General features: G+C 40.3%; 1 protein-coding gene across 1 annotated transcript in view; it reads right to left on the bottom strand.

Moving 5' to 3' along the window:
• baiap2l2.S (BAI1 associated protein 2 like 2 S homeolog) overlaps positions 1–11,880 on the bottom strand; it is a 34,840-nt gene extending 22,960 nt beyond the window's left edge. The window contains exons 1-3 of the mRNA XM_018261252.2: positions 11,670–11,880; positions 9,423–9,498; positions 601–687 (exon numbers count right to left, since the gene is read on the bottom strand). Of these exons, the coding sequence (XP_018116741.1) occupies positions 601–687; positions 9,423–9,498; positions 11,670–11,720 (214 nt within the window). The 5' untranslated portion in view covers positions 11,721–11,880. The remainder of the gene's footprint in view (positions 1–600; positions 688–9,422; positions 9,499–11,669) is intronic.
• Positions 11,881–17,011: the final 5,131 nt, after the last annotated feature.

Genomic DNA, 17,011 nt, shown 5'->3' on the forward strand with positions numbered 1-17,011 from the left:
TAGCTACAAATATCAGTAGTGTTTCCAAAAACACCAAAAGGTGTGTAAAAACACAATGAATTGCACAAAACACCAGCCCAGTACTTTAACAACATGGTACCCAATGCAAAAATGCACAGATTTATACCACTATGTAATTATTTTATGTGTAGATGAATAGCACTTAAAAGCTTTTTATTTGCCAACTCTTCTGGTCTCAGCCTTCTGTCCATACATCAAAGGAGGCTGGCACAAGTTAGATGGTAAAAGGTTAAAACCGTTATTTTCCAATATATAGAACCAAGGCCTGACGTGTTTCGTGTCTACCAAGGACACTTAGTCATAGGCTATAGCCTAGACACAAAACGCGCCAATCCTTGGTTCTTAATTTTGGAAAATAAAATGTAAGTTTTTAACCTTTTACCATCTGACTTCAGCTCTACTACTTTGTGGGACCAGGCTTGTGCCAGCTTCCTTTGATGTTTATTGGTGTTTGCTCCCTCTGCTGAAGGTCTGGGGTATGTGCACCAGGCACACCGTACACAGTGGTAAGCTTATCTTATGTACTCAATACATTACATACACTGGTTCTTTATTTGTAGAATTTTTGTCCATACTTACCAAGCCCCTGACATGTGACGTTCTGCAGCGCCTGTTCCCCAATCTTCTTAATTGCATTGTAGTAGGTTTCTGCAACTTCTGATAGTTCTGAGACAGAAAAGGAAATATTATTCCTCTGCTTCTTTTTATTACATGGTTGCTATTATTACTGCTTGCTATTCTTCTTTAAACTGAACCAGAAGAGGACAAGGCAGAGAGATGTAGTAAAATGAAACCTCCTACCCTGTGTGCCCTATAACTCTGCAACATATTCCTGGCGAACTGGGTTCAAGGTGATGGATTTGGCGAAGAAACTGATTATGTATTGAGCTGCAAGGACACCTAGTTAACTGCTCTATGGTGAACAAAGGGTGATGGAAAGGAAAGAAGCTGTACTCTAAATGATAATAAATAAATAATATAGTGACCACCATATTGGAAGGACTGGCAGGCTCTGAAATGAAAGTGCAGAGAGACTGGGGAGCAGGGCTCCAGGTACTTCTCCCTCCTTCCGTCCATTGGGGAACAGATATCATTAGTTTTCCCTGGGTGCTGATGTAGGCAGCCACCGTCCCTCTTAAAGAAATACAGACATTAGTAATGAAACCTTCTCTTACTTGTCTTTGCATGTGCTTTATCATTTTGAGGTAAACAAATGTTCCTGTTGCTTTTACATTACCCTCTATGTTCCTCTATGAGGAGGCTGCCATATTTGAACTAAAGTAGTCTATTATTGTTAAAAATTGTAATTGACACATTGACAAAAGACAGTCAAATTGTCAAAACAGGCAGGGTTAAAAACTTTAAAAAAAAAATTCTTAGAAAAACTATCAATATCACCTATAGGTAACTTTTAATGTAGATTGGTGTCAGTATCCCTTTAAGCGATTTCTTGCCCCCTCACCTTTGGCTGCTGCTGGCACAGGTACAGATTGGGGGCAATATGAGGGATTGGCTGCTGCGGGCTCGGGTACATGGGGCCCAGGTACACAGATGTTTGGGGCAATATGATGGATTTTTGGCTCCTGCTGGCACAGGTATAAATTAGGGGCAATATGATGGATTTTTTGGCTGTCGCTGGCATAGGTACAGATTTTGGGTAACAATATGATGGATGTTTTGGTTTATGCTGGGATCTTGGGGGCAATCTGAGGGATTGACTGCCGTTGGCACAGGTACAGATTGGGGTCTTGGGGGCAATCTAAGAAATTGATTGCCATTGGCACAGGTACAAATGGGGCAATATGATAGGTGCTGGCACAAGTACAGGGGGAAATATGAATGGTACGGTGGGAAATGGTAATGCAGGACCTGGTGGGGGGAGGGTCACTGATTGAAGTCTTTGCCCAGGGTGCCAAAATATCTTGGCCCAGCCCTGCTTAAAAGTAGTTAATTAAAAATATTATTCCTTGGTATTATTATTTAGCTATTCTGTAATTCTGCTGTTGATATATTTCTTGAGATACCCGGTGTGTAGAGGAGGTAGAAGTCCCCACAGTCATGATTATAACACTGAGAACACTGGGAAGGGCCAGGAATGGCAGGTGGAAAAGCACAGAATCAATGTTGGTTTGGACCCTCTTCCTTTTTAATATTTAACATGTTTAAAATTCAATTATACAAAAATAAATTTCCCATTTATCTGATGTTCTTGATCTCTTGCTATATCCACTTGTTCTAACTTGCCTTTATGTACTGTATGTCGTACAGTAACCTGCTGGCATCTATAACTAAACTGCATAATTATAACAATATAAGCAAAATATTACTAAACTGGCTAAGGCACAACTGGTCAACAAAAAACCAAAACCCAAAGCAATGGAAGTTTGCCTCAGGTTTTTAGCCCAACCAAGTGTACAGAATGCAATGTGGGCAACACATATCTATAAAACACAATAGTGCTGATAGCTTTATGCAGCAGCAACATCAAGTGTGTATATATGTATATTGTTTTCATAGGAATTGGTTTTTCCTCTTGTTATTGTTGCAGACACAATACTGCCAGTTAGAGATGTTAATGCCGTCTGCCTCTAACTGGCATCAGGTTGGTACAACTATTGGTCATGTCCTTGTTCAGTCACAAGAAACAACTTGAGTATAATGTCCTTGATAATATGAGTACATGGGGATTGCAGTAGCCCTTTACTGCTTTCTTCACTTATTTTCAGCCTTAACATATTTTGCCCTGACAACCAGCAGCTGTATGACTGTTTGACTATATAGGTGTGTCCGTTTACTTCTAGATATCAGTGGACTCTCACCTCTTCCTATGGAAAAGGTGAATGCATATCTAGGTGACTTATAATAGCTTTATATTGTACAAACACAGTTCAGTGATTAAATGAGAACTAAAGGGTAACTAAAGAAGTAGGTGAGAAATGTTGTACATTATGTTTTGGGCTTCTGTACCAGCCCAAGGCAACTACAGCTCTTTATCAGGGAAGATCTGTGTCTCCAAAGATGCCCAGTAGCTCCCCATCTTCTTTTCTGCTGATTCATTGCACATGCTCTGTGCTGCTGTCACTTACTGAGCTTAGGGATCCACTGATAATATACAGTACATATAGAATATAAATGTCACAATATAAGACGGATTAGTAATTAATACGGATAATTACTACATGGCAGCACATAAACCAGTGCAATTAGCCCCAGAATTTAATAATCAGCCCTGTAGCATCATCTTATATCACAGACCAATCTCATTTTCTGCTTGATAATTTGCAACAACCCCTAAGCTTAGCTTCTCAACAGCTGCTCAGAGCCCACTGAGCATGTGAGTGTCGCAGACACTTTCCAAGATAGTGACCCCCTGTGACAAGTTTGAAATCCTGGATCATTGCTGCTATTGTGAAGCTGAAACTTTAGGCTGGTGCAATAAGTTCAGTATATAAAATATGGTATTTTTAACCATATTCATTTTTATTGATTTAGTTCTCCTTTAACTGGTGGAGGCCTCCGTTACAACTTTCACATTACAAGAGTCTGATTAACCAAAGAAGGGGCACTACACTTGCCACAGAGTTATGCTTAGTATAAGGGAACACCTATTCTATATTGTTTTCATAATATATATCTATACAGGGAATAAGCAAATTTGGGTATTATTCCTGTCACGGCTGTGCCTGTGAGTAATTCTATTGCCAGATGATTTACTATTGTTATGTACACTGATAACTAGGCTATGACCTTTGCTGGCTGCTAGTTAAGATATTATGACTCTCCATGATCATTATAGGAGGTAGTATAGAAGGTTGTGGCCACAGTCAATGAGAAAAATGGGCTCTTATACAATAACTGCCAGATGACTGACACTTCCACAGAGGCCAGGAACCAAAGCATAAATGATTTCCCAGTCACCTTCTACTATTTTGTTAGAATACTAATAGAAAGGGATATTTTATGCCTTAAATAAAAGGTTTTCTTTTAAGGATAATGCCCGACTGCTAGGTAATTAAAAAGAGATGGACCTTGGATATACTGGGCATACTGGTGCTGTTCTTGCCACGAAGTGCAGCATTGGTTTGAGAATGAAACCCTGTAAATGGTCTCCTTCAGTTCCATATTCCTTTGCATATCCATGGACCCTCTGTTAATGATGGATAGAAAGCCCTGACTAATCTCCTGGAGTGCAGAGATAATTGCCTGGGACTTTGTACACCCTGTCCCATGCTTAACAAGTATGATTCAATTTGGTTAATCTAAACAGTAGAGAGAAGGCAGTGTGACTGAAGAAAAAGGATTCCATAGTCTAAACGGCACCTCAGGGCAGGGTTTTTTTTTCTTAAAGGAACAATAACACTAAAAACAGGAGAAAATTGCATCTATCCCCATGAAACACCCTGTGTTGCTCCTTCCTAGGGAATAAAAGGTTCCCCCAGGTGAGGACCTGACAGCTTTTCTCCCCTGGACCACGTGCAAGGTTCTATTATGCACTACACAGGGGCGTAACTACCGAGGGAGCAGGGGGTGCAACTGGGCCAGGGCCCACACCCCCGCAGGGCCCCCCGGCAGATCGCGCGCGCTGCAGCCGGCTGAAGTCTGCTGCAGCCGCAGAGAGAAATCACACGGCTGCATGGCCCGCACCAGGGCCCGCCCCCCACCTAGTTCCGTTACTGGCACTAGACTAGTCACAGAGCGGACATTTCAATATATCAAAGAAAACTTCCAAATACCGACTACCGCCAGTTTTTCAGATATCTGCAGATCCGCCATTTTATATCTCAGACTTTTTTACAAAGTGTCACTCCTCGCCGGCCCCTACACATTTTGAGCTCTTATGTAATACTTCAGAGCAAAACATACATTTAATATCATTACTTTACAATAATCTAGCAGTGGACAACACTTCCCTGGTACAACCCTATATGACCAGATGGGAAGGAGATACGCAGGAGGCAATCACGCCAACAAAATGGCAGATTATATGGGAGAAAGCAAGCAAAACATACTTATATACAATAATAATGGAAAAGGCTTACAAACTACTATTTAGATATTATTACACACCCACAAGGTTGGCCCACATCTCAAGCAATACCCTCTCCCAGCAGTGTTATGGGGGATGTGGAGAAAGGGGCACTTTTTACCACATGTGGTGGACCTGTACTGTAGTTAAAGAGTTTTGGGAAATGGTCAGGCCCGGATTTGTGGAAAGGCCACCAAGGCCCGGCCACCAAGGCCCGGGCCTAGGGTGGCAGGATTTTAGGGGGCGACATAAAGCCCAACCACACCCACATTTGTTTGGAAGCTCTGGGGCTAATTATGAGATACAATAGTTTTTTAATTTCCCATTCATCAATCCCCAGTGCTCCCAACCTGATGATGAAAATTTGTGCATGTGTAGAAATTAAGGGGAGAGGACAGGGGTGACAAATGGCAGCGTGCCTAGGGGTGCCCACTATGTAAATCAGGCCCTGGAAAAGGTAGCCTGTACCCACGGCCAGGCGACGTCAGTCGCCCCTGTCCCCTCCCCTTTATTCGGGCACATTTTCATCATCGGGACTGGAGCACAGGATATTAATTTTTTTAATCTCCTGTGCATTCCCAGTGTTTCTGAACCAATGTGGGCGTGGTTGGGCAGCATGCCGCCCCCTAACATCCTGCCGCCCTAAGCCCGGTCTTGGTGGCCTTTCCACAAATCCGGGCCTGCCTGTACCCTGTGGGCTATTTTTAAACACCCCCATAGAGCGCAACCCATTTTTCCTGGGACTACCTATTAGAACACTGAAAGCCCCTGAAATAAACAAATTAGCGACACATATACTGACTGCAGCAAAAATGCTCCGGGCAGCTAACTGGAAGAGTACCTCCCTTCCAGGCCAACAAGCTCTAATTACCAAAGTCAAATGGGTCAGAACAATGGAAACTATTAGGGCAGGGGTCCACAACCTTTTTTTCCCCGTGAGCAACATTCAGATGTAAAAGGAGTTGAGGAGCAACGCAAGTATGAAAAATGTTCCTGGGGAGCTAAATAAAGACCAGGAATGGCTAATTGGTAGCCCCTATATGGACTGTCAACCTACATGAGGCTCATTATGGGAGTACACCTGGTTTTTATGCAACCAAAACTTGACTACAAGCCTGGCATTCAAAAATAAGCACCTGCTTTGCGACCATTGGGAGCAACATCCAAGGGTTCGGACAGCAACATGTTGCTCACGAGCCACTGGTTGGGGGCGACTGTATTAGGGCATACATGCAAGGCATGGGATATGATGACGAATTACTGTGGTTTCCCTGGGCAGAATTTGAAACGGCCCACTTAGAGGCAACTTAACTCGCGGGACTGATTTCTCTGCAACCATTGCCTTAACCCCCTATTTACTTCCCTGGTTCATATTTCAATAGAGTGACAGTGAATAGACTGCGCAGTATTTACCTCAAAAGGAAAGATTTCATCACTCTCGCTTGCAATAAAGAAAGTAACATGACTTAAATGTTGATTATTTCATTTCATATGATGAGACAATGTATAGGACTGATACATTTTGCAAATTTAAACTGCCATTATATACATGTTACATAATAACTTTTGGTTTAAAAGACATGAAAAATGTAATAAATATTCAATAAAAAAAAAATTAAGGAACAGTAACACCAAAAAATGAAAATGTTTTCAAGTAATGAAAATACAATGTACTGTTGCCCTGCACTGGTAAAACTGTTGTGTTTGCTACAGAAACATTACTATTGCTGATATAAACAAGCTGCTGTGTAGCCATGGGGGCAGCCATTCAAGCACAGGATACACAGTAGATAACAGATACGTTCTGAAGAATCCCATTGTATACTACAGAGCTTATCTGTTATCTGCTGTGTATCCTGTGCCTTTTCTCCTTTTGCTGCATTAAATGGCTGCCTCCATGGCTACACAGCAGCTTGTTTATATAAACTATAGTTTGATTTTTGTAGCAAACATAGCAGTTTTACCAGCATGGGGCAACGACATATTGTATTTTTATTACTTTAAAACATTTTTGTCTTTTGGTGTTACTTTCCTTTAAAGGGTAAGGACCAACCCGGAGCCACTTCAGAGTTCAGCAGGAAGCTTTTAGTTATAGGGGCTTCACACAGCTAGTATTTACAGGAAACTCTAAGCGCCCTACATTGAGACTTTCATTGTGCAATCCAATAGAATAAACAAGAAACCCTGTAGTGTGAGATTCTACGTTGGTGGCAAGTAAATGGCTAAGGTACCACAAAATGCTTAATTTTTTATCATTTACCCACATCATTTAAAGGTTATGCAACTGTCAGAGGCCATGAACACTGTGCTCCTATAGTAAATGAACAGCAGGGTTCCCCCCACAGCTACACAAACCTAATATATGAAAACCGTGGCCCTCCAACTTCCTCAGCTATCCATTTCCTTCCTGTATTGTTCTACCATGCCTCTAAATCAGACACTGTCTCGGTGAGCCAAAAATAGCTCTGAATGAATTACAAAGGAAATGGAAATGTAGTTATCACATGTCTCTCAGCAATAAAGGAAAGATGAGAGGCTGATGGAAAAAAACAATAACAGGGGATAACTGGAGTCATTAGGGCAGAAATGGGAGAGGAGAGGGGGATCGACGAAAGAGGCCATGAATGTAGGAGGAAGAAGAGATCAGACGTTATAATTAGGATAAAAGGTGGAAAGGTAATTGCACTGTGACATAATGCACTCAGGTACAAGTGTGAATTACTTTGTTTTAAAGGGGCAGCACTCTTTCAGCTCATCTCCAGACTTTCTTTCTCTCTCTCCTCCGTAAAGGGTTCTGCTTAAAACATTAGTAGTACAGCTCATTGTCTATAACTTAAAGGCTGTGATTTTACTACCTAAGGTTTTCAATGCCAGGGAATTCCGTACTGCTCAGCTGAACTGAAGAAGCTGCTCGGATGAGTAGCACAACATTTTCAAGAAAACTTAGACTTATACTAGATAATGCATATTTTGATCAGGATTAATGAGAATCTTTGTAGGCATAACTCAAAGGGCTTTTTTTGGAATCTGTTTCAGGCTGCTGTGATGCTGGGAAAGAGCACTAAAAAGCCCAAGGTAATGGTATAGCACTGTCATGGGTAAGACACCAGCCAGAAAACTGTGTTGCTTCTTGGATCAAATTCCATTCATTTTATTTCATTCATCAGATAAAAAGAAAAAATGATGCACAGATTTTCCCAATTATTGAAATACAACACTTTGCCATATACACTAGGTCCATACATTACAGAGAGCCTTGCTTTTTATTTAAGCTCTCTTAAACTCTCCCTTATTTTGGAGGATTGAGGAAATGATTTGATATAAAATTCTTATATAGCTCAAAAAGGTTCAAGTGGGTAGCACAATTAAGAAGAAACAATAGGACAAAAAAAACGAACACTGATGTTTTTGTTATGATGGAATACTCTATAGCAGTGATCCCCAACCAGTAGCTCGTGACCAACATGTTGCTCTCCAACCCCTTGAATGTTGCTCTCAGTGGCCTCAAAGCAGGTGCTTATTTTTGAATTCCAGGTTTGGAAGAAAATATAGTGCCAATTAGAGCCTCATGTAGGCTGCCAGTTCACATAGGCACTACCAAATAACCAGTTACAGACCTTATTTGGCACCCCAAGGGATTTTTTCATGCTTGTGTTGCTCCCCAACTCTTTTTACATTTGAATGTGGCTCACCGGTAAAAAAAAAGTTGGGGACCCCTACTCTATAGGCTGAAGCTCACCCACTGGGAGCTAAGGTCTGGATCTAATATCCAGGTCAGTTGCTGATCTAAACTCTAGACCAGTTTTGCCCTTATTGGGGCTCATCAGTGCAGGGTTTTCAGAAAAGCACATGTAGAGTCAGGGAAGAGGATCCACATGAAAAGCATTTTGAGTAAAGAGATTGTTGCCTCATTTGTATGCAAAACAGAAGGAATTGTGGGATTACAATTTGGACATAGACACAGATCTTTTGGAGAATTTCCTTTGAAAATGTTGTGCTGCACTGTTTGATCACCAGGCCTAGTAATTGTTCATCAGCTTGGATGTCCCTGCTTTACACTGCTGATAGATCTTATAATGGTGATAATTATGCCCATGTAAGAGGATGGAATTTCAACCAATCTCTGACTTGTTCTGACACTTTTTTCCCTAGGACAAATATCTACTTCTGCCACTGACTTTTTGATAATGTACATTAAGCTGGAAATTGATATTTTAAAGGACTAACTTGAGTAACAAAGGCAAGTGTGCAATTGATATACAGTATTACTACAACAGAGAAAAAGCAAATGTATAGAAATAGACATGGCACGCCATTACACAGCACTAGCATTTGACATGGTACCTGGGGTTCAGGCCACTTTAGAGAAACTTACCATTTAAAGCCCGCAAGTAATTGTTACCAAGACTGACTACGTTTTTCAAAGCTGGATTAAACTGACCTAGAATTTTCTGCAAGACAAGAAAAAGATAACGCAATGTATAATGGTTATAATGAAGTGAAAGTGGAAAACAGAGTAAGAGGAGAAACATAGAGAATGGTTTGTTAGGTATTAAAGGAGAACTAAACCCTAAAAATTAATATGGCTAAAAATGCCATATTTCATATAATGTCATTATTACATCAGCTTGTCAATAGCAGCAATGATCCAGGATTTCAAAATTGTCACAGGGGGTCACAATCTTGGAAAGTGTCGCTTAGGGGTCGTCGCACATTATCGAGCAGAAAATGAGGTTTTATTAATGTAAGCTGATGCTTCAGGGCTGATTACTAAATTCGGATGCTAGTTGCACTGGTATCTGTGGTGCCATGTAGTAATTATCTGTATTAATTACTAATCAGCCTTATAATATGAAATTATGTGTATATATATATATATATATATATATATATATATATATATATATATATATATATATATATATATATATTATAACAAACAAGGGAAAGTTGTGCTCACCACTATTTTTTAAAAACATTAGGCGGGGGTGCAAGGAGGCTGTGACCACAAAATACATATAGACAAATACAAGAGTCCTCTGCACTCATTATCATTATCAATATATTTAAGACAGAGACATTTTGTGCATACTGCTACTGAAAAATGCCTTACCCTTTATACAAAACAGGGATTGTTTGTCCATATATTGCAATATATTTTAGATGGCCAACTACTTCAAAGTCATCCCATATCTGGCCAGTCCTATGCTCAATTTTATCTGATTAAAGGGTAAGGCATTTTTTAGTAGCAGTATGCACAAAATGTCTCTGTCTTAAATATATTGATAATGAGTTGAGTGCAGAGGACTCTTGTATTTGACTATATGTATTTTGTGGTCACACCCTCATTGCACCCCCGCCTAATGGTTTTAAAAATTAGTGGTGAGCACAACTTTCCCTTGTTTGTTGTAGTTTATACAGGAGCAGTGACCAGCTCCATGTTGTAGCTCCCACCCTTCCCAGCTATAGTCAGGTGATCCCACTGGTGTCTAATAAAAGGGCAGCCTAGTACGGGAGTTTTACTTTGAAAGCAGCTAGTAAGTTGCAGGTAAAACCTAGTCCCTTTGTAAAATGTATAATGAAGCAATAGAATTCTTAATGAATCAGATAAAATTGAGCATAGGACTGGCCAGATATGGGATTACTTTGACGTAGTTGGCCAGCTTAAATATATTGCAATATATGGACAAACAATCCCTGTGTTGTTTAAAGGGTAAGGCATTTTTTAGTGCAGAGGACTCTTGTATATATATATATATTCAGTATATTGCGAGTGGGTCCCTAAGCTCAGTTAGTGACAGCAGCACAGAGCATGTGCAGTGAATCGGCAGAAAAGAAGATGGGGAGCTACTGGGGCATCTTTGGAGACACAGATCTTCCCTGATAAAGGGCTGTGGTTCCCTTCGGCTGGTACAGAAGCCCAAAACATTATGTACAACATTTCTTTAGTTAAGCTTTAGTTCTCCTTTAAGAAGGGAGGAGTGCAATAAAAGATGACCAGGGACCAAGCATTGACTCTAACAAAGGCATCATATTAGATGAACACAGTTTCCTGTTTTTTCTCCTTTAGCCACCATTATATAGCAAGCTCCTTAATAGCTCTATTTTAATTCTGTCTCATGTGTATGATATATATTGTATATACTATACTGTATATACTGGAGTTCTTCCCTTTTGTTTATATGTCTCTTCTCCCTATATATTTTAAGCTTTTTAAAGAGATACTTCTTTCCCTCTATGTCATGACTTTCTCTGCATGTACAGTACATATATTCTATTCATTTCTGTTTACTAAAGCCCCGTGTATCATTTCATGTTCTGTAAAGAGCAATGTCACCCAATATTACTGTAGGCTATAATCCAGGCATCAGAATATGGTTGGGAACGTTTTAAGCATATTAACTAACTAACTATTATCCCACAGGACTAGAGAATATAGCTGTATTTACAAGGCACATTTCCTAATGTACAAAATAAGACACATATGAAATATCTAGCCCCGAAAGGCTCTTCTATGGTTCTATATAGGTCTAGTTCAGTAAGAAAAAGTAATATAATCCTATTTTCATTACCCAAATCTGTATGAGCTTTCCTGTACCTCGACAAGGACTGTAATTCTTACCTTATAGGTCCCAATGGTGGATGCATAAATCGAATCCATTTCCCGAGACATGGCTTCACTTCATAAGCCGGCAAGATGAGGGAATCCTGCCAGTGGAGTTTGGACGTTGATCAGAATGAGTGGGAGAGAGGAGAGGTTTAATAATTCACCAGGCACAATGATACCTGATCGAGCAGGTAACAAGACACCTTGGAGCTTAATAAGTGCTGCGTTAAAAAGTCTATCTTCTTTATTATCTAGGAATAGCTGACACAGACAAACCACCTGTCCCTCCCAAAGCAGGAAGATGCGAAACAGACGTATGACCTAATCTGTCCGTACCTCCCATAAAAAATGCAGCTGGAAAAAGGTGTTCTTTAGATCTATTTATCCCCAGCAGGTTAACATGAGACCAAAAATGAGACACGTCCATCGGTCGCACAAATACAAGTACTCTCAATAGCTGAGTTATGAAAGATATGAACACCCCTGGGTACCATTTGCTGGTAACAGTCCCAAGAGCATACATTCTACATTGAAGTTCACAGGAGTTTAGTCACAAAAACAAAGAGCATGGATAGTCATAAAATCCCACCCAAGGCAGGGACATTGGGGTAACAATGTACCTAAGGGCTATAAGCAGCTCCGTTTATTAAACTTAGTTTCCAGGAGAGGGAATACAGTATGTATTAGTAATGTAAAGGCAATCTCAAACATTATTATTATCATTCTAGATTTCTACTGGTTATACTGTAGGTTGATTTACAGAAACTGTTCATTGCTTGCATCAGTCCCTGCCCCTCTGGAGTGGAGCTAACAATCTAAAATGCTGTCAAATGGTGGCTCGGAAGTTAGAGTTTAATTCCAAATTGGCAAGACGTTTATATGTTGTCCCTGTGCTTTTATAAACTCTGCCCAGGTACTGAGGTTTCCTCCAATTCTCCAGAATTCTCCAATTCTCAGGCAGATTGACTTCTAATGAAACTGACCCTAAAATGTATTACAATGATGACATCATGAGTTGCTGCAAAAAAAAAAAAAAAAATGCACGACTCCAAATGCCTATTTCAGTTAAAAATGATTTACTATAACCAATGCTTTTGACGTAGTATATCTCCAGGGAGCTTCCTACATGCTAAATGTATCTACCTCGGCTTTCCAGCTCTTTTTCTATCAGCATTCTGCACAGGGTAAGACTTGACCAGGAGAAACCTCTACCACTACCTGCCTGGTTTTAAATGCCCCCTATGATGACTTTGCAGCAGGAGGTACAAGGTGGGGCAACTGGTACAAAGGAGGGCACGGGAGTTTGTGATGAGAGGGGGTGGTGGGCCCTTGAGTTGGCGGCCTCTGAACCCTCTAGTCCAGTGTTGGATTCTAGAACTGTTGGGCATCCCAGTAAGCACAGTGGTATTTTGTACTGCAGACTGAAAAAGGTACCTACCTCCATAATTATATACAGCCCCTATAGAAATCTGTCCCACCCTACACATGATCACTGGTGTTGCCTCATAGCACCGAATACAAATGTAGTAAAATGAAACTAGCTATACACAGGCTGATATTAGCTGCTGACTTATTGCTACATGTACTGGGGCAAACGAATACCTGGCTGGGAACTGGCAAGTTAGAAAATCAGATGAGGAATGCATTGGCCCATTAAAAGACATGTAAATGAATGCATAATTGCTCAGGTTGTTTTTCTAAGCTCTTTTTTTTTTTGTATTAAAGCTATTAAGCGGTTTATTAACTGCTAATAAAATGAATTTTGTAACAGTGCCATCTGCTGGTTATTTTCTGCCACTGTATGGTTAAAGACAAAAGCACAATATCGTTTGTAAAGGAGAACAGAGCTGGTCTGATGTTACTCTGCTCAGAGCTCTTACATGTATTTTTCAATCGCATGCTGAGTGCGAAAAAACACATTTATTGCATTTACATGCAGGCCTGGATTTGTGGCAAGGCCAGGGTGGCAGAAATTCAGGGGGGCATGCCGCCCAGCCGCATTCAAGTAAGTTGCTCCCCTTCCACATCACCTCCGCGTCTCCTTGTGCCTGCATGTATATGCGCATGCGTACATCTTGAATATGCGTATATGCGCATACTCATATATGTGCAGGCACAAGGAGACAGGGAAGACGACGCAACTCAGGAGGGCAGGGCAAGGGAATGGAGCGGAGATGGCCTAGGGGCGCCTCATTTGTAAGTCCATGCCTGTTTGTTTTAAACAAAGGAATTTTTTTAAGGTCCAAACACAACCCGCCTTTTTATTTGATGGCTGAACACGCTTCAAGCACAAGAAAATGCAACATGCTGCATCTAGACAAACGCACTGAAACGCAACTCAGAACGCTCATGAGTGCAGCCAGGCAGAAAATAATGGCATCAGTTAGTGAATGCATTTATTTGTGCTCAAACCTGTATTTAAAAGCCCATTAAATGCATAAAAAAGCGCCATGTGTAAGAGCTCTAAACCTTCGATCTATTTCCTGAGCAGAGCAACATCAGTTCAGTTCCCAGTTTTCCTTCAGAACATATTTCTCTCTCACTGTACAGTTACACAAACTGACCAGGTGGCACTGGTGTTACAAAATGTATTATATTTGTAAACAGCTTAATAACTTTGCAATTAAAAAAAATGTAAATGGCAATGATGCTTAGAAAAGGACCCTGTCCAATTTTACATTCTTTTTCTTCCATACATATCCCTTAATCAGAAGACCTGGATAATTACTTGGTTAGTTCATCTTAAATGTCACCTAACAGCAACAAATTGCTTCCCCCACTGGAGATGCAGACAAACAGAATAAGTAATAATTTTGTTTTTCTAGGAAAAGAGCTTACCAGCAAATGCTATGGCCCCTGCACCAGGAGGGAACTCAAGGTGGGGGTGGCAATGTTGGTTCTCTTTTAGGTAATGTGTGTGCTTTAAAGGAAAACTATGCGCATACAAGTTACTTACATGTGACTGGTCCGCATATACCCTCGTGGTGGCCCTCCGTCAGCCGGGCTCCGCTCCAGGCACAATGACAGCGTCCAAAGTAATAGTAGATAGACAGGAGCCGTAATGACCACTAACTAAACCATGATGTGTCTAGTCACCTGATGCGTTTCGTGCCTCTCTTTGGCACTTCATCAGAGAGGCACTTTTCATAAGAGGCACTTTTCATCTGATGAAGTGCCAAAGTAGCAGTATGCACAAAATGTCGCTGTCTTAAATATATTGATAATGGGTTGAGTGCAGAGGACTCTTGTATTTGACTATATGTATTTTGTGGTCACAGCCTCATTGCACCCCCGCCTAATGGTTTTAAAAAATAGTGGTGAGCACAACTTTCCCTTGTTTGTTATAGTTTATACAGGAGCAGTGACCAGCTCCATGTTGTAGCTCCCACCCTTCCCAGCTATAGTCAGGTGATCCCACTGGTGTCTAATAAAAGGGCAGCCAAGTTTGGGAGTTTTACTTTGAAAGCAGCAAGTTAAGTTGCAGGTAAAACCAAGTCCCTTTGTAAAATGTATAATTAAGCAACAGAATTCTTAATGAATCATATAAAATTGAGCATAGGACTGGCCAGATATGGGATGACTTTGACGTAGTTGGCCAGCTTAAATATATTGCAATATATGGACAAACAATCCCTGTTTTGTTTAAAGGGTAAGGCATTTTTTAGTAGCAGTATGCACAAAATGTCGCTGTCTTAAATATATTGATAATGGGTTGAGTGCAGAGGACTCTTGTATTTGAAGTGCCAAAGAAAGGCACGAAACACGTCAGGTGACTAGACACGTCATGGTTTAGTTAAAGAGCTCCAGGAGCATGCCTGTTTGTGCTTTTAAAGATGCTTGGAAATAAAGATGTTTTTTTATCTTAAAACTACCCGTGGTCATTACGGCTCCTGTCTATCAACTATTACTTTGGACGCTGTTAAAGGAAAACTATACCCCCAAAATGAACACTTAAGCAACAGTGCATATCATATTAAGTGGCATATTAAAGAATCTTACCAAACTGGAATATATATTTAAGTAAATGTTGCCCTTTTGCATCTCTTGCCTTGAGCCACCATTTCGTGATGGTCTGTGTGCTGCCTCAGAGATCACCTGACCAGAAATACTTCAACTCTAACTGTAACAGGAAGAAGTGTGGAAGCAAAAGACACAACTCTGTCTGTTAATCGGCTCATGTGACCTAACATGTATGGTTTGTTGGTATGTTTGTGAGTACAGTGAATCCTATGATCCCAGGGGGCGGCCCTTATTTTTCTAAAATGGCAATTTTCTATTTATGATTACACAATGGCACATACTACTAGAAAAGTATATTATTATGAAAATGGTTTATTTACATGAAGCAGGATTTTACATATGAGCTGTTTAATGCAATATCTTTTTATAGAGACCTACATTGTTTGGGGGGTATAGTTTTCCTTTAAGGCGAGAAAAAGGAGAACTATGAAGTTGCTTTGGGTGGCAGTGGCCCACATAGATTTTTTTATACCCCAGGCTTTGATTTTTATTACTGTGGGAACCAAGGTTTTGAGTGTGGTGAATGCACCCCTCTCAGCCCCCACCTAATCACCTGAAAGGAAGTGTAGACTGCCTCTTACAGCAAATGAGAAAATTCAAGGATATTACAAGTATGGGACCCATTATCCGCAAAGCTCTGGATGACGGAATGGTTGTCTCCCATAAACTCCATTTTATCCAAAGTCTTTTTCTCTGTAATAATAACAGTACCTTGTAATTGATCCAAACTAAGATATAATTAATCATTATTGGAAGCAAAACCAGCCTATTGGGTTTATTTAATGTTTACATGATTTTCTAGTAGACTTAAAGGGGTTGTTCATCTTTTAAACACTTTTTTCAGTTCAGTTTTTTCAGATTGTTCCCAAGAAATAAAGACTTTTTTCAATCATTTTTTACTGTTTTGCCAAAATCTAAGTTTAATGTCCCTGTCGCTGGTGTTTCAGTCTGGCAGCTCAGCAATTCAGGAGCTGATTCAATTTTGCAACATTTAGTTGATACATTTCTCAGCAGCATCTCTGGAGTATTAGCAACTATTTTAAATCAATTCTAACAGCTGCCTTTAATGAAACCCAGAGATTCTTCTCAGCAAAGACAAAGATAAGAAATGTATCAACTAAATGTATCAATTTAGAACATTTTACAGAGTTGGCAACCCCCCCCCAAGAAAACCCCACTTCCCAAGCATTGTGGATAACAGGTCCCATACCTGTACTATATACTACATAAAGCACAATAGTCACAATGGGCTGATATTATTCCACATATGGGGTGAGGAAACGCTGATATTATTCCACATATGGGGTGAGGAAACAGTCATTATAAATCAGAAATAA

This window comes from Xenopus laevis, chromosome 4S (genome assembly GCF_017654675.1).
Source record: "Xenopus laevis strain J_2021 chromosome 4S, Xenopus_laevis_v10.1, whole genome shotgun sequence".
NCBI classification, from domain to species: Eukaryota; Metazoa; Chordata; class Amphibia; order Anura; family Pipidae; genus Xenopus; species Xenopus laevis.